The sequence below is a fragment of the Mustela nivalis genome (genome assembly GCF_964662115.1).
Source record: "Mustela nivalis genome assembly, chromosome: 9".
NCBI classification, from domain to species: domain Eukaryota; kingdom Metazoa; phylum Chordata; class Mammalia; order Carnivora; family Mustelidae; genus Mustela; species Mustela nivalis.
Window position 1 is genome coordinate 48726631 of NC_139028.1, and position 19703 is coordinate 48746333.

General features: G+C 35.3%; 1 protein-coding gene and 1 pseudogene across 2 annotated transcripts in view; one reads left to right on the forward strand and one right to left on the reverse strand.

The window, feature by feature from the left end:
* Positions 1-19496, reverse strand: part of LOC309840273 (tripartite motif-containing protein 77-like) — a 21190-nt gene extending 1694 nt beyond the window's left edge. Inside the window, 7 exon segments of the mRNA XM_082682356.1 lie at positions 9-602; positions 2033-2039; positions 3195-3340; positions 4011-4202; positions 4251-4292; positions 4296-4425; positions 19094-19496. Of these exon segments, the coding sequence (XP_082538482.1) occupies positions 9-602; positions 2033-2039; positions 3195-3340; positions 4011-4202; positions 4251-4292; positions 4296-4421 (1107 nt within the window). The 5' untranslated portion in view covers positions 4422-4425; positions 19094-19496.
* On the forward strand, positions 13059-13399 carry LOC309841445 (ragulator complex protein LAMTOR5 pseudogene; annotated as a pseudogene). The gene has a single exon. The product of its transcript is annotated as a ragulator complex protein LAMTOR5 pseudogene (transcript).
* Positions 19497-19703: the final 207 nt, after the last annotated feature.

Here is a 19703-nt window from a genome sequence, read left to right on the forward strand (position 1 = left end):
CTATTCACGAGCTGCTCTGTTGCTGTCAGAAACTGAAAGTTCAGTAGAAGAGTTAAGAAGGACTTTTTTTTCCCCTTTTTTCCTGTATCTGTTCCACAGAATTTTCTACATAGTTTTCCTTTTTGTATAAGGTGAATGTGACCCTGAGCTTCCAGGTTATACTGGAGGTGCAAAGCCCGACATCCCAAAGTGAAAGAGGGCAGAATTGGACCTTGGAAACAGGAAAATAATGGAGGTCCAAGGGTATAGACCTCAGTGAACATAAATGATTTCTGAGCAGTCTGGTGTTCAACACCCTGACATCTTTCCTTAGCCTTTACCTGGTTCAGGTCCACATCTGTTTTGCAGCAAATTTCCTTTAGTTCCTCATACATTTTTCTCAGGGGTTTCCTCCTGTGACGCATTCTAGCTACATTTCTCCGGAGTTGATTAAAAACTATCTTGCCTTCCACTGCCAGGCTCTCTACATGTTTTTGCTTTTCCTCATGGAGATAGTGGTTTACCTTGGGATATTCAGCCCTGATCATCATCATCTGTAGATTTTCAAAACCCTGAAATGACATTGGTTTAATTAGCCCATATATCTGGATGCTTTTTTTCTTCTTTCATTATCTATAGTCTGTGTGCTATGTACAGTGTTCTTAGTCTGTTTGGGCTCCTTTAACAAAAGCACCATAGACTGGGTATATAACAGAAATTAATTTCTCACCATTCTATATGCTGGGAAGTCTAGGATTGGTGCTGGCAGATTTGATGAGAGCCCACTTCCTACATAGCTATCTTTTCATTGTGTCCTCAAATGGCAGATGGGACAAGGGACATTTCTAGCATCTCTTTCAGAAGCACGTGTCCCATTCCTGAGGACTCTGGCCGCGTGATCTTATCACCACTCAAAGCCCCCACTCCTACTACCATTCGGGATTAGAATTTGAACCTACAAATCATGATCTGAAGCAAATATTCACATCATAGAAGTACTACATATAGCTTTATGTCTTTCTTCTAAGAAACCACACATTTGGTTTCTTTCTTCCTTTTTCCTTCCTTCCTTCCTTTCTCTTTTCATTTATTTATTGCCTGCACCATTGTTTACAATGACTTACCCTCAAACATCCATGTTTTCATGTAAAAATAGAAATTTAAAATCAATTTTTATTGTTTTATATAATTCATAATATTTAAATCATAATTCATTTTCCTGAACATTCATATTCATAAACTGACTATCTGCTCTCAGCAAAAAAGCAAAAATTGACTTCCTCGGGCAAATAGAGGACATTGCACATGATCTTTCTAAATTATCTTCATTTCCAAAACTCTGTGTTTCACCAGAGCTTGGCTCCACCTGCCTCAGGACCACACCCACCTCCTCTTGATTGGTCCAGCCTGTCTGACCTCCTTAGAGACATCATCTTACAATCCTACACACACATTCTTGCCTCTCTTCTGTCTCCTACATCTCTGTGTCTCTGAATCCCTTGTTCTGTGGGTCTGTCTCCAGTTCACTTTCTCCCTTTCTCTTCACACCATCTTTAAACACATGTGGATTTACCAAATTATTTTGGAAGTATCAACATTAAACATCCTTGTTAAAATGGCTTTAGCTAGCTTCTATGCTAACACTTTTATTGCCATAAAAGCCAACTTATTGACCAAATGGAATCAAACTCAGTGTATCCATAGGTGTAATTTCCGGTTATTCATCCAAGCAATGACTCCTTGCTTCTGTTTCTTACTCTTTCCTGAACTACACATTCCAACTTGCCAAGAGCCTGTTTTTACTAAATTCAAATAATATGACTCATTCTTATATTACTTCACCTTCTTTCCATGTTTGAATTATTTCCTGCCCATTGCTTTTACTAATCCCTCTGTTTCCTACTGCAGAGAGCTGTGTTCTCAGAGAGGGCGCTCGTCCCCCAGCTCCCTCACCCCTGACCAGCTCCTTCTTATCTCTGCCCAGGTGTAACCATGGCCAGCATACATTCCCCAAGTCCACACTCCTTATACTCATTTTCTGCTTTCATTTTACCCAAGCACTTCATAAACAGGATATAACACAACTTTTACTTTTTAAATTTCTGGATCAAGTTCTTTTACTGATTATAAACTCCTGAGCTCAGTGATTTGTTTCTCTTTTTGCCCATTCCTGTATCTCTTTGTTGGCCTAGAACAGTGAGCAACACATCAAAAGTCCTCATATGAATGAATGACTCATTAGAAATCCATCTGGGTGGGAGGGTAGGACTCTTAATTTCTGCTCAGGTCATGATCTCAGAATTAAGAGATCAAGCCCTGTCTCAGACTCTCTGTTCAGCATGAAGTCTGCTTGAGATTCTCTCTCCCTCTGACCTTCCTTACCACTTCTTACCCCTGCTCACGTGCTCTCTAAAATAAATAAAATCTTGGAAAAAAAAAAAAAAAGAAACCCATCCTAAATGATCAACATAATGTTCTTATTCCTCTTTGGCATTCTCAGTACCATGCACAGATAACTGTTCAATGAATTTTTATTCTCTAATACTGGTCTCTCATATGTCTCCTTCAGTATTGCTTGAGTTCTTTGAAAAGAAAGGTCTTGTTGTCTTCTTCAGATTCAGGTTCTCAGTTATTCTTCATGAATCAACAATGACACAATCCAAAATCCTTAGCTAGGCATTTGTATTCTTGATCTGGGCATAACGACATTTCTAGCCACATCCCTCATCACTGTCTGCCTCGTGCCCCAGGTACTAATCAGTAGGAGCAGCAAGCAGATCTCAAACAATTTCATGGGTTGTCTGATTTGTCTCATCTTTACTTTTCTTGTCCCTCAGATCTCTCTGCCATCAATATCCAGGAAATGACAAATTCTACTAACATACAAACATCACATTGATTTTCACTTGTTTGAGAAGCTTTTCTTAACATTCAAAATTTGCTAAGTTCCTGTAGAACTCTGTATTTACCTCCATCCCTGTGATCATTGCATTCTGTCTTGAGATAGTGCATTTTCTTATCCCTTATGATGTATTGCTGGTAGATAATGTTTTATCCAGAAAAACCAGGAAAAGTCTTTTAGTTACACAATGGGCTCAGTGTGAAATCCTGTACTGAAGGCCATGTTTCCTGTAGAGAAACAGATGTAGCTCTTTTTATGATTACCTGCTCAAGAAACATCATGATTTAATTTAAGTTCTTCCACTGTCAGTTACCATGGTATCTCTCCCAAGCTGGTTCCAAGGGAAACAGGGCCTACTCTTAACTTCCATGCTCTAAACAAGTTGTATTCTTTGTTTAGATTTTTCTGATTTTTCTGTCTGCTTTTCCAAATAGATTTCATTTGCATCAGAAGTTTCTCCTGTAAAAGAACTGCAAATTTAAGCACTAGAAAAACAGAAATAGCACTTTTCAGATACCTCAAAAATTGATAAGGGGATAGACATGAGAAAAATAAAAAAGTAAAGAAAGCAGATATGTCAATGATTTTCTCTGAGAACACTAATAATCAAATCTGGGAGACTAATCAAAAATAGAGTTCCTGAATTTAGAAAATGTAATCCATAATCTGAGGAATCTACTACTTACATTATATGTAATATGGACAATGTTCAGAAGTGAATCTTGATTCATATTTAATTTTGAAATGATGGCGATCACTTTTTCTATGGTATGATTACAATACATTATTTCTAAATCTGCTATCACTAAAAGACGTTTGTTGTCATCATTGCTGAAGTAGCCAATGACTGTCACTGTCTCTAGAGATTACATACCCTGTTAGTTACGCTGAAATGCCAACACCCTCCTCAACTCATCACCATTCTCCCTCAACCCAACAGAATTTAAACTTTAGGGGAGCAAAGATGTTTGTCTAGTTTCTTCAGTGTCGTATCCCTAATTTTTCAGAACAGTGCATGGCACATGGTATCTTGCAATTCTATTTGCTTGAGAAAAATAAAAATCAACAACTGTTGCTCATTGCCTGATAAGGCATGGAGTCTTCCACATTTCACAGTGATGGTACTTACCCTGCACTGCTCAGCGGCTTGTGACACTGGTGAGTGTCTGTGAGTGGCATGCCTTTGGGAACTGGAGCAGTGCAAACACAGCGGGCTCTTTTCAGTTGGACAGAAGAGGTCCTTTAATACTAGGTGTATCCTACAGACTTGCTTGGCAGAGTTCGGTAACTGGCAGGCAATGGATTCTTTGGAAGCACGAACCTGTTTCACAGCGAAAACAATGCCTTTGAAGTCTATTCATGGAGATACTGTGCTGCACACAGAGCAGTGAGTAGGATGCTGAGCATCCTCTCACAGGAGGCAGAGACATGGAGTACAAAAGTTGTGCCCACAGCTAAGGGTGAAGGGGTCTGTGAAATAGTCCTTGCAGATGTAGCAGATAAGCCTCCTGGGGACATGCTGCACAAAAGTAGAATTCATGTTTCTGAGGAAATAAAAGGAAAAGGAAACGTAATTGAGTTAAGTCTTCTCTCACTAATACACACATGCACAACAGCAGCATAGGTAGTGCTGGAGATAAGTTGGTAAGGGAGAAGGGGAGTCTTCCAGACCGACAGGCGGCATGCTTGTTTTCCAGCTTCTCAGTTCCCATTAGAGATTCGGGATTTGTCAACCATATTGTCTCCTTTACAGAGACAAATACATCAGAGGTCCTGGCTCATCCCTAGCCATAAGCAGGGGGGCCATATTTGGTCCAAAAATCGTCATACTTTTCCTTTATTTTCCTCTTTCTGATTGGTTAGCACAAGGCATGTGCTCCAATTTTGACCAGTGGATTAAAAAGAAAGATTCCTAGGAGAGGCTATAAAAATATTTCTTGCTCTAGAAGAAACATGGGAGACAAATCTGTTTTGTTTTGTTTTTGTTTCCAGACATTACTTGGATACAGTACCCATTTGCATAGCCATTTTATGGTTTCAAAGCCTAAGGATAACAGCCAAGAGCCTGGAGCTAACAAAAGGGATGGGAAAAAACTTTCTGGATTTGCAGAAATGTCATTAAACACTACTTATCTTTTCTGGAGAGACCTAAAGGAGAGGTAGAAAACAGACACTTTAGATACACTGTAACATTAACTAAATCAACAAGAATCATCAATAGATTCTAAAATAACTAAGATAAAAACCTTTGGGAAGAGAGTATTCATATAATAAAGTTATACCCCACATAGTTCCTAAATGCAAAAAAGAAAAAAGTACCTTTACAAGGCAAATATTTAGCTGACACATTAACCAAGTAACCAAACTGTGGCCATGGATCTCATACATTCATAAGTGTAGACCACTTAAGGACACAAAGGCACATCTGTATCCCTCCCAGAAACATTTAATCTGTAAGTAACCAAGGAGGAATGCTAGACAAATACATTTAGGAGACATTATGTAAAACAATAATCCAGGGCTATTCAAATAATCTTAATTTCTTAGGAGAAAATGGTTTGAAAGGATCATACATGAAAGGTGAGTAAAATATGAAAATTCACTAGAATAAGCCATTCTTGACCCACTCCCAGATTGAAAAAAATAACAGCCAACAGGACAACTGGGGGACATTATAAAGATAATGGGGTCTTCCCATTTCAGTTCAGAAATATGGAAAGCTGGAAAAATTGTTGCTGCCCTCCTACTGCAAGAAAAATGCTAGACAAACTAAACATTAATGATATGTGTTCAAACCATTAGAAAATTGAGGAAGCAAATCAAACAACTAAGATTATGCATAGTGGCGGCACAAGCATGGAGGAAAACAGGCTCTCTGCATGTTCATCTGGAGGAGATTTTATTAGAGGCCATATAAATTGATATGAAGATAAACTAGTTTTAATTAGCCACTAAAAACCAAATGCTAGTGAAAATAAGCGTGCAAACGTCCTTAGGATTATCGATGTAGAGGGCAATACAGGTAGAGAGATGAAAGATAGAGTTTCTTTAAAAGCAGCACAAAGAGAGGACCCAGAGCCAAACCAAGAAGTAAAACAGAGTAGTGCCTCTCAACTGAGACCTACCCCGAATCAACCAGGGAAATTTGGTACTCTTTAGAGACAATTTTGGTTATCATAGTTTGAGAAATATTACTAGCATCTAGTGGGTAGGGGCCAGAGTTGTCTTTAAATACCCCACAGTGAACAGCACAAGAAAGAATTTACAACAAAAGTTATCAGCCCCAATATGCTAACTATGCGAGGTGGAAAAAATCTCTACCAGAGGCATTGGAAGTCTCTGGAACACATAAAATTAACATACTCTAACTTTGGTAACCAGAGCAATAACAAACTTCAAACTCATGTCAAGTCCTGACTAGATTAACACAAATCCCCAAAGTAAAGGTCTAACAGAAGAAAGTGTGTACTTACCAAGTAACGTGAAAAGGACTTAGCATCTACTGTCATAATACAGTATCTATCGTCATATATAATGTCAGGTATTCAACAAAACATAAGACATGTCAAAAGCATTAAAAAAATCAACCTAAACTGACAAAATACTCCTCACAGCCAGACTTAGATACAAAACAGATGTTTGAGCTTTTAAACAAGGACTTCAGAATAACTTATAATTAGTATATTAAAGGCTTTGATGAAAAATGTCAACAACGTGCAAGATACACAGGTAATTTCAGGACAGATGAAAACTGTAGGATAGACTTAGATAAGCTAGAAACAAAATCTATAGAAAATGTCATTGTTGGGCTTCAAAGTATATGTCATATAACCAAGGAAAGTCAATGACCACAAAAATAGATCAATACAAAACACACAATCCAAATACAAAACACACAATCCAAACACAAAGGAAAAACAAAGAGTGGAAAATAAAAACAGAATAGAGTAGCAACGAGCAATAAGGCAACATTAAATGATTTAACTTATGTGTAATTAGATTACACATAAGCAAGAAAACAAAGAGAACAGGGCAGAAAGAAACAATGTAAGAAACACCTTTTTTTTTAAGATTTTTAAAAATTTATTTGACAGAGAGAGATCACAAGTAGGCAGAGCAGCAGGTAGAGAGAGAGGGAAAAGCAGGCTCCCTGCTGAGCAGAAAGTCTGATGTAGAGCTCCATCCCAGGACCCTTGAGACCATGACCTGAGCAAAGGCAGAGGCTTAAACCATTGAGCCACCCAGGCACCCCTGAAAAAATACTTTAAAAAAATTTTCTAAAATTAGTGATAAATATTAAAAAAAAGATTCTTGATGTTCAGAAAATATCAAACAGAAAAAAATAAATAAATAAAACAAACAAGTGAACCAACAAAACCTCCAACACCTTAGCAAGTCACATTCAAACTGAATAAAAACAGTAACAAGGAGAAAGTCTTGAAAGCAGCCATAACAATGGATGGGGGAAGATTATATACAGAGGAATAAAGGTAAGAATTATACCAATAAGCCTATCAGAATCTATGCAACTGAGAAGACAATGGATGATGTTTTTAAAACATTGAAAGAAAATAAGTCATCCCACAATTCTATATCCACTGAAAATATCCTTCAAAAGTAGGAGATTTTTTAATTTTTCAAAGAGAAAAATTAAGGGAATTGATATCAGCCAATCAAATGTACAAAAAGTACATGTACAGTTGTACAAATTTCTTCAGAGAAAAGGATGTCATGCTGAGAGGAAACTTGACTCTATATAAAGACACGGAGGGCACTAGAAATTAGATTAGATAAAATGTGAGGTATTACAATATTTTCTTTAATAATAACTATTTAAAGCAAAGACAGTCACAATTTACTATGTGTTTATGACATATGTAAAAGTGAAATGATCACAATGATGCAAGACAAAGTAAAGAAGAATTAGGACTATGATCAAGTTTTGACATCACATGTAAAGAGTATTACTCTTTAGAGTATAGTATTACTATAAGAGTATAGTATTACTGAAGGTGGACAAAATTAGTTAAGGAGATCTACAGGAATGCCTTGCAGATCTTACATGTTTGGTTCTTAACAACTGCCATAAAACAAATATTGTGATGAAGTGAGTCAAATAAATTTTTTCATTCCCCCACACATATAAAAGTTAGATTTACATTCTAACCAAGTGTGCAAAAGCCTTATGTATAAAAAAGTATATACTTTAATTAAATATTACTTTTTTGCTGAAAAATGTTAACCATCATCTAAGCTTTCAGCTGGTCATAAACCTGATTACAGATCACCATAACAAATATAATAATAATGATAAAGTTAGAAACGTTGTGAGAATGACTAAAATGTGACACATGGACATGAAGTGAGCAGATGCTATAGGAAAAATGGTGCTGATAGACTTGCTGGATGAAAGGCTGCCACAAACTTTCATTTGTAAAAGTCTCAGTATCTGTACTGTGCAATAAGATGAGGTATGCTTATATTTTAAACTCTACAGCAGACACTAAAAAAAAAAAATTAAAGTAGAGATATAAATAATGAGTCACTAGAAGAAATAAAACAAACTTGAAAAGTACAGGCCTAGACTTCCAGTTTCTGGTGTAACATGTGAGAAGCTCAGAAATCACACTATGTCCCAACAGGTAAAAAGCTGAAAAACTGAAAAATCAACAACTCTAGATCCATTAGCGAATGAGGTCACAGGTCAAAGGGCTGCTGCTCCCTATTGGAGAGAGTCACATAGGCAGATACAGAGAGTATCAGTTTACCAGAGCAGAAACTCACTGGCAGAACTGTCCATGGGATATGGTGCTGGGTAGGAAAACCTATACTGCAGTTGATGTATGGCTAGAGGCTCAGGGTACACAAGGCTGAGAGTTAAAAACTCTAGGGGAATGCAAACATAGGAAGGACCCACACTTTTGAGAGTTTTACCTAGAGGAACTTTATCAGGTCCTTATTGTGAATATTGAGGGGAAAAACTTCAGCTCCTTTGACAGGGGAGGGGAATAGTAAGTAACCATTTTGAAGTGTGTTAGAGCATTCTATTCTTCTTAAAGACGACTGTCCTCTTTAAAAGGAGAAACTATTTAACCAGAACCAACCTCCCTGGGAGAAGGGATGACCCAAGCAAAGAGTGGGGAACTGAGAAGCACTGCTGACCTCTACAGCTCAAGGACACAGGATCACTAAAAGTCTGACCTACTCAAAAGACTACACTCACCAAGGAGGTGGGGGGAGACGATATATCCCCCTTACTAGCACATTACTGGAATTGCACATTTACTGCAATTCCTTTTATCTAGTATGTCATGTTAGCCTTTTGAGAAATTACAAGGCACACTAACTAGCAAAAAACAGTTTGAAGAGATTGAAGAGGCAATTAGAATTGGAGTCAGATATCGCAAGAATGGTGGAAATATCAGATGAGATATTTAAATTTGAAAACCTATGATTAATATGCTAAGGGGGTTAATGGAAACAGTAGACAATATACAAGAACAGATAGATAAGAAGTAGGGAGACCAAAGTGCTAAGAGAGTATTTCTAAGAATGTTAGAGGTAAAAATAATGTAACATAAATGAAGAATTCCTTTGATGGGCTCATTAGTACACTAGACATTTCAAGGAATTAGAGCTTGAGCTCCATAGAAATACCTAAATTTAAAAGCAGAGAGAAAAAGGAAAGCAATAAGCCCCAAGAATATCCAGTAACTGTAGGACAACTACAAATAGCATAACATACCCATAATGCGAATACTAGAAGGAGAAGAAAGAAAGGAGCAAACATTAATTGAAGTAATACTGAGTGAGAATTTTCCAAAATTAATGTTAGGCACCAAGCCACACATCAGAAAGCTCAGAAGACACCAAGGAGAATAAACGCCAAAAATGTAATATTTAAATTTTAAAAATTAAATATAAAGAATAAATCTCGAAAGCAGCCACGGGTAAAAATATCTTACTGACATAGAATCAAAGTATATTTGACTTTTCTTCAGGAATCATGCAGGCAAGAAGAGAGTAGATGAAATATTTAAAATACTGAGAGAGAATATACACAAACCTAGAAATATGTATACTACCCAATCATTCCTTAAAAGTGAAGGATAAATAAAGAGTTTATCAGATTAAAATTAAAAAAAGAAAGAATGAGGGACACCTGGGTGGCTTAGTTGGTTAAGCATCTGCCTTCTGCTCAGGTCATAATCCCAGGGTCTTGAGATTGAGTCTGAGGTCAGGGTCTCTGCTTAGCAGGGAGTTTGCTTCTCCTTTTACCTCTGCCTCTTCCCCCTGCCTCCTCAGTTCATGCTCACACACACACTCTCTCTCTCAAATAAATAAATAAAATATTTTTTTTTAAAAAAGGAAAGAATGAAAAGAATGTAAGGGGATATATGGCCAGGATCCACACCTTGTAAGAAATGTTGAAAGAAGTCCTTTTAGACAGATGAAGGTGAAATAAATCAGAAACTAAGGTAAAGAAAAGAAACTCAGTAAGAAAATTTAAAAAATGAACAAAACTTCTGATAGACACCTTCCTACAGAAGATATGTGTATCTTTTTTATATGTCATTAGGGAACTGCAAATTAAACAATTAATGGGCTAAACTTAGAATACTGACAACATCAAATGTTGATAAAGATGTGGAGCAACAGGAACTCTCATTCACTGATGTTGGGAAATACAAAATGGTATGGGTAGTTTGGAAGAGTTTGGCAGTTTCTTATAAAACCAAACATGCTCTTCCAACAATCGTGTTCCTTGGTATTTACCCAAATAAATATAAAACTTATGTCCACACAAAAATCTGTACATGTTTATAGAAGCTTTGTTAATAACTGCCAAAACTTGGAAGCAATCAAGATGTCTTTAGGTAGAGGAATAGATAAATAAACTTTGGGACATTCAGCCAGTGAACAGTACTCAACACTTAAAAGAATTGCACTGTCAATCCATGAAAAGATAAGAACTTAAATGAGTATCACTAAGTGAAGGAAGCCACTATGAAAAAACTACATACTACATGAATCCAACTATATGCCATTCTGGGAAAGGCAAAACTGGAGACAGCAAGAAAAAAAAAATCAGTTGTTTCCAGCGGTTGTTGTGAGGATGTATTGGATAGGTTAAGTACAAAAGATTTCTGGGGCAGTAATACCATTCTATATGATACTACAATACCATGTCATTATGTTGTTATAACCCACAGAAGGTACAATACTAAGAGTGATGCCTAATGTAAATTACAGACTTTGGTTGATAATGATGTGTCCATGTAGATTAATCAATTGTCACAATTGTCACAATCTGCCACTCTGGTAGAAAAGGTTGCCTATAGTAGAAAAGTTTATATATAGTAAAAAAGGTTGTAAGTGTGTGGTATACAAGAACTCTTTGTACTCTCTCCTGAATTTTTTCTGTGAACTTTAAACTTCTCTGAAGATAGTTTATTTAAAAAAATAAAAATGTTGAAATTTGATCTCTTCTAAGCAGTTTTATATTTTAAAATGCCCACTTAATTTGCTTAGCACAATACTCTCTTAACCATCCATGTAACTACCTGGAATTTAAATAAAAACTTAAAAAAGTATGCCTACTTAATCTCAAGAAAGCAGGAAAAAGTAAGTGGGAAAAAGAGAAAAATAGAAAACAGACATCTAATGTTACCGTTTAATTTAATTACATCAATAACTATGACAAATATGAATACTTTCAGCTCACCAATCAAACAGAGATTGTTAGAATGCATAAAACATAATCTGAAATTCTGTGCAGTCTACAATAAGCCTACTTTAAGTGTAAAGGCCTCAGCTGAAAATAAAAGGATAAGAAAGATACACATGAACCCTAACCTAAAGAAAACTGGAGTAGCTCTGTTAATTTTAAAGACATAGGAACAGGGAAGAACATTAAGGATTAAGAAGGTATTACACAATGATATAGAAGTTGATTAAGAATACATAAAAATCCTAAGCATGTATGCATGAAACAAAAGAATTTCATATCGCACGAAGCAAAAACTGATATACACAAAAAGAGAAAAAAAAATCCACTAGTATCTTTGGAGATTTCAACATTCCTCTTTAGATAATTAATAAAATAAGTAGGAAGAAAATTATAAGGATATAGACACCCTTAGGAGCACTATCAACTGACTGAGCTTAACTAATACTTAATAAATCATTCCGCCCAACAACACAGACTATACATTTTTCCCAAATGTACATGAAACATTAATCAAGATAGATCATATTTTGGGCCATTAAAAAAGTCTTACATGTTTGAAATAACAAAAATCTTACAATATATGTTCTTAGACTAAAATGGGAATTAGTTAAACAAAAATATCAGGAGAATCTCAAGATACTGGAAATTTTTTTAAAAAGCATAATGATCCATTGCTCAAAAAAAGAATCATAAGAGAAATTTTAAAATATGTTAAATTCAATGAAAAATGTCATATAACATATCAAAATTTGGGCTGTAGCTGAATTAATTCTTAGTGGAAGAATTATAGCATTAAATGCATATATAAGGAGAAAGGAAAGATCTAAAACAATAATGTAATATTCAACTTAAACTAGAGAAATAAAAGCAGGTTATAAAAAATAAAAAATTATATATAAAAAAAAGCAGGTTAAAAATAGAGCAAACAGAAAGGAGAAACTAATAAAAGTTACAGCAGGATTGAGTAAAGTTGAAAACAGAAAGACAATTGAGAAAACAATTGAATCTAAAATCAAACAAGAAAGCATATTCCTAAATGTCCCTTAAACACCAAGGCAAAAATCCTTAATAAAATATCTGCAAGATATTTTGTTTGTTCAAGAAAACATGAGAGTACTTCCACATTTCAAATATAATCCATGTAAATTACCTTATTAAATTACTAAAGAAGAAAAACCACATCATATCAATATAAGCGGAAAAAAATACTCAGCAAAGTACAACATCCATTCATGATAAAAAGTCTCAGCAACCAGGAAAAGAAAGGAGCTTCTTGGACTCAATAAGAGTTTCTATGAAAAAAACGAATGCTGAGAACATTCTTAACAGTGAGAATCCAAATTCTTCTTTTCCAATTTTAGGATAATAAAAGAGATGTCCTCTCTCCCCACTTCTGTTTAACATTGCACTGGAAATCCTAGGTAGTGCAGCAAAACAAGGAAAAAAAAAACACAAAAAAAGACAAACATTGGACTTGTTATGGGATCCCAGACCAGGTGGACAGTGGGTGTGATGGAGGTGACCTTGGAGCAGCACTTGGAGGACACAATGAAGAATCCTTCCATTGCTGGAATCTTGCACACAGATTCACAAGGACTTAATTTGGGCTTCTGTGAGAGCCTGTCAGATTAGCATGCTGGAGTCATATCTGTTCTAGACTAGCAAGCAGCAAGCTAACCTCAGACCCAAATGATTCTCCTGTGGTGTGTGTAGAATCAGATAATGGGAGCATTATGATCCAGAAACATGACAGCATCACAGTAGCAGTGTGCAAAATGACCTCTTAACACGTCATATCAGTTCTCCAGCAGTCTGTCATAGAGGCTGCATCCTACCTATGCTAATTATATTGTGGAACTATTAAAGTTCCAGTGGGTAGACCACTCATTTGGCATGCATTGGGCACTTCCCTATTAATTTTAGAGTGAGCTTCATTTTGATACTCAATAGACTAAGTTATCAAAATATTAGTAAGAAAGGATCATTTTTTTTTAAAGATTTTTATTTATTTATTTGACAGAGAGAGGTTACAAGTAGGCAGAGAGGCAGGCAGAGAGAGAGAGGAGGAAGCAGGCTCCCCGCTGAGCAGAGAGCCCGATGCGGGACTCGATCCCAGGACCCTGAGATCATGACCTGAGCTGAAGGCAGCGGCTTAACCCACTGAGCCACCCAGGCGCCCGAAAGGATCATGTTTTGAAGTAACAAATCCAAGTCACTTTGTATATAGAAATTTCCGGTGTTCAATAAATCTAGTTGGAGGGGGAAAAAAAGAAAAACATTGGGAAGGAAGAAATAAAATGTATGTATTCACAGAAAACATGATTATGAGTGTAGAATATCCCAAAGACTTTACAAAAATAAAATCTTGAATTAATGAATGAGTTTAGCAAGGTCACAGGACAAAAGGTCAGTATGTAAAAGTCATCTTGATTCCTACATATACGCAATGAAAAGGTTGTATCTGAAAGTTTTTTAAAATGCCACATGTATAGCTTCAAAATTTATATTTAAAATTTTTAAAAAGCCCACATTTACAAAAACTTCAAGAAGGGAATTAACTTGATTCGTAAATTCTAGAGAGCTGATGTACAACATTCTTACCAATACTGTACACTTAAAAATGCATTAAAATGGAACATTTTGTGTTAAGACTTCTTACCAGAATAAAGAAGTTGGAAACAAAAACAAGGGTCAAAGAAACTTTCACAGATGATGGATGGATAGGTTCATTATCCTTTTTTTGTTGAAAGTTACTTATGTGTACCTATGATGAAAATTTCCAAATGTGCATTTTTAGTATGTGCAGTTTGCTGTATGTCAAATATATCACAGTAAAATTATTAAATTTTTTTCTTTTTATTTATTCCAGTTAATATTAGTGTAATATTACTTTCAGAGGTACTATTTAGTGATTCAGTACTTCCACACAATACCCAGTGTTCAGCACAATAAATGTACTCCTTAATGCCCATCACCTACTTAATCCTTCTTACAACGACCTTCTCTCTCTGCTAACCAACAGTTTGTTCTCTATAGTTAAGTGTCTGTTTCTTGGTTGGCCCCTCTCTCTCTCTTTTTACCCCTATACTTCTTTGTTTTGTTTCTTAAATCCCACATATAAATGAAATCATATGCTATACACCATATACAAAAATAAATTCAAAATGGATTAAAGACATGTGAGACATGAAACCATTAAAATCCTAGAGGAGAACCCGACAATAACCTTTTTGATATTAGCTCTAGCAAGTTCTTTTAAGATAGGTTTTTCTCAGGCAAGAAAAGAAAAGAAAAAATGAACAATTGCGACTTAATCAAAATAAAAAGCTTCTGCACAGTGAAGTAAACAATCAACAAAACTTTTAGAAAACCAATGGAGTGGGAGAAGATATTTGCGAATGACATATGTGATAAAGAATTAGTATTCAAAATATACAAAGAACTTATAAAAATGCTAAAAAAACTAGTATTTCAACTAAAAAATGGGCAGAAGATATGAATAGACATTTTTCCAAAGAAGACATCCAGATAGTTAATAGACACATGAAAAGATGCTCAACATCACCCATCACCAGTGAAATACAAATCTGAGAAATCACCTCACACTGGTCAGAATGGCTAAAGTCAAAAACACAAGAAACAAAGTGTTGGCGAGGATGTGGGGAAAGGGAACCCTCTTGCACTGTTGGTGGGAATACAAACTGGTACAGCCACTCTGGAAAACAGTATGGAGTTTCCAAAAAAAGTTTAAAAAAGCACTACCATACAATCCAGCAATTATACTACTAGGCACTTAACCAAAGGATACAAAAATACAGATTTGAAAGCATACATACATCCTGACATTTATATCAGTGTTATCAAGTTATGGAAAGAGCCCAAATGTCCATCAACTGATGAATGGATAAAGAAGGGGTAATATCCATTTTGTGTGTGTGTGTGTGTGTGTGTGTGTGTATGTGTGTGTTTATATATATATATATATATATATATACATACACGATGGAATATTGCTCAGCCATAAAAAAAGAATGAAATCACCATTTGCAATGATATGGATGGAGACAGATTATTATACTAAGTGAAATAAGTCAGAGAAAGAAAAATTTTTAACTTTTAAGAAAGTAAATTAACTAGGTATAAACTTAACAAAATATGTGCACATCAGTACAGTGGAAGCTACGATGCAATGATGTAAGGAATAAGATCCAAATAAATGAAGGAATAAACCACATTCATAGGATGAATAACTTATAGAGTTATGATGACAGTTCTCTCAATTTGATCTATAAATTCAGTGTAATCTCTAAGAAAGTTCTAGAAAATAGTTTGAAGTTACAAACAAGCTGGGTCTAAAGTGTATTATAGTACACCAAAGCAAATAGAATAGCCAAAACAATCCTAAAACAACAAAAAAAATTAGAATATCCACATTACTGGATTTCAAGACTTACTAGAATCACACAGTAATCAAAACATGTAGTATTGACAAAAGGATAGACATATGGATCATCAGAGCCAGACAAAAGGTGGAGCAGAGATCGGCCCAGTCATGTCAGCTGATTTTCCACCAAAGCATAAAGGCACTTTGAGGGAGAAAAGACAACCTTAGCTAAAACATCAAAAGCTCACTTCATGAAAGGAAGATTGTTAAATTTAACTTTATCAAAAATAAAAACTCTTGCTCTCTGAAAGATTGTTTAAGAATTTTAAGAATATAAACCAAGCCACATTCCATGAGAAAATATTTTGGTCAAATAACTGATAAATTTATATTCAGAAGATACACACAAAAACATTTAAAACTCAAACATACAAAAGCAAATAATCCAATTTTTAAAATGCTTGAAAGATACAGACATTTCACTTAAGCAAATCTCTGGATGGCAAATAAGCATATGTAAATACTCTGAATCATTAGTCATCAGAGACACTAGAATTAAAACCATAATTACACACTACTATATATCTAATACAATGGCTAAAATAAAATAAAATAAGATAAAATAAAACTGACAACACCAGATACTGGTGAGGATGCAGAACAACAGGAAATTTCATTTAGTGCTGGTGGGGATGAATAGCACCAGTTACTCTGGAAGACAATTTGATATCTATCTATCTATCTATCTATCTATCTATCATCTATCTATCTACCTTTAATAAAGTTAAACATAGACTTAGCATATAACTCAGTACCTCATCCATTGGTATTTACCCAAAGGAACTGAAAACTTATGTTCACACAAAAACCAGTATGGGAATGTTTGTAAAGGTTTGCTCATAATCAAAACACCAGGAAGGAAACAAAATATCCTTCAGCAGGTAAGTGGATAAGCAGTATGTGGTACATCCCTAAAAGAAAATGGTATTTGGTCATAACAAGGAATGAGTTACTCATGTGCATAATAATATGGATGAATATTAGATGCATTTTGCTGAGTAGAAAGGAGCCAGATCCAAAAGGATACTTATTTTATGATCCCACTAGGGGAAGTCCCCTAAAAAGCTAAACTATAGGGATGAAAAACAGAATATTGGTGTCTCAGGGTTATAGGAGTGGGGACTGGTTGACAACAAAGGTGACACACAGAGGAATTCTTAAAGTAACGGAACCAGTAATGGAACCTCTTTTGGATAGGACTGAAGGATGGATTCATGCCTCTCCGCATTTCTCCAAAGCCACAAAATTCTATATCACCAAGAGTGATCTCTAATATATGCAAATTAACAAAGCCAAATAGGCTATCCAAGGAACCTAGGATGGAATGCCAACCGCCACAAATGATCTCATTGTATTACAAATGAATGGCATGGCCTCTTTGAGGGAGTGGGGGAAAGTAGATCTAAGTAAATTTGGAAAACAGTATTTTGATTAGAAATTGTAAAGTGAAGACAAAAAATATTTATACATAAACCCTAGACTCAAGTTTATAAATTTGTTCCTCACAGGGGTGTGTATTAACATTTCTGAAGGAACTTTATATCTGTGTCAAGAATGAACATATAGTAAACAAAAGGCAGATAATAAAAGCCTGGCTTTTCATGTCAGGGAAAAGAACTGACAAATAAGGGATGGGGAGGGCTGGAATAACCACTGTGGTTCTGAATAGAATTCTGCAATAGACTAAGATTTCATGTTTAGTTTAAAAATATACTGATGGATAAAGAAATTATATTATACATACATCTAGATGTAAATGGATTCATATATAGACATATATTTCCTAGTTATTTTCTGCTGAAAAGGTTAAGTCAGTAACATGCTAATAACAACAAACACATATGACCCAGATCTTGGTTGGGTTCAATATCATTCTCCAATAAAAAGGACCAGAGCAACTTGGAGAATGCCTGATTCTAGGTCTTGAGGAAGGAAAACACATACAGAATCGTCAACACTTCACAATACCAGCAGGTGAGACATGCCTCAAAGAAAAAAAAAAGTGGAAGCATGCCAAAAGCAAAAAGGAGCCAACAACCTGAAAAAGTCCTCAGTGGCCAAGACTGGAATAATTTTTGAAAGAAAATAAATAATATAATATAGGATTCTAATCCAAAGTATAAAATAAATACACGTGATATAAATTAATTCATATTGATATAAATTAAATCACTGAATACATGCATATATGCAAATATATATGAGAGAAGTGGCCAAATCTTCCTTATAGAGTATTTCAATAATATATGTAGGCCTTAAACCCCTTACCAGGAGATTCAACTTAATTCCCACCATCATTACTCCATACACCTTTGAGATGGGGATAAACAGTGATTTAATTACAAAGAATAGAATAGGGAAAGAGAAAAACTACTTTTACAGTACGTAAAACATACTTTCACCAAGTAATGAAAGTGAACTCGTCAATGATAAATCTTGTTATGGCCATTTAAGGCCTCATGTAGAGCCTTATATGATGATATGAAAAGGATACCTCAACTCTGTGGTATTCTTTCCCCAAACTTATAACCACAGTCTAACCATGAAATAAAAAAACAGTCACACACCACATTGAAGACATTCTTACAGTATACCTGGTCATTATACCTCAAGATTGCCAAGATCATGAAAAATAAGGAAAGACAAAAAATGTCACAGGTCAGAGGACATTGGGGACACCCAACATTCCAATTCAGTATCATACTCTCGATTGGATCCTAAATAAAGAGAGCTTACTAGTGGAAAAATTTAGGAAAGCCAAGTCAAGTCTGAGTCTAATCGGTGGTAATGTACCAATGTCTTTTTTTTTTTTTTTTTAAGTTTTTGACACATGCATCATGATAACATAAGATGTTCACAAGGGAGACACCTTGAATGAGGGGTTGTTATGGGTTGAAGAGTGTCCTCAAAAGAAGATATATTAAAATCCCATCTTCAGAACCTCGTAATTGATCTTGTTTGGAAATAGGGTCTTTGCAGAGAAAATCAAATTAAGAAGAGGTCATTAGGGTAACCCCTCATCCCACAATATACTAACCCTACTTTTGTAGGGAAAATTTGATACAGAGACAGGCGTGCATAGGGGGAAGTCAGCGATGGGAAGACCAAGGATTGAGTGAAGGATCTGTGCACTGAGGAAAGCCAAAGAATGCCAGCAAACAGCAGACACCCAGAGGATTGTAAGCAACAATTGCTCCCTGCAGGTTTCAGAGGAAGGATGATCCTGCCAACACCTTGATTTTAGTTGCTCCAGCAGTGTAAGACAATCCATTTCGTTTGTTCTAAGCCCCTCAGTTTGTGATACTTTGTTATGGCAGCTCTAGAAAAGCAAATGCAAAGTTATACAGGAACTCTCCATAGCATTAGTGCAATATTTTTCAAGTCCAAAATAACAAGTCTATATAAAAGAAACAACAACAACAAAATCAATGTATTATGTGAAAACCAAAATAAAGATACCATTTATAATAGGTAAAAAAAAAAAAAAAAAAAGAAAGAAAGAAAGAGAGAGAAAAGAAAAAAAAAAGAGTAAGTAAGAAAAATGTAGGGAAATTTATCAAAACATGTACAAAATCTGTATGCTGTAATCTATAAAGTCCTAATGAAAAAACTTAAAAAGACCAAATAAATGGAGAGAGACATAATTT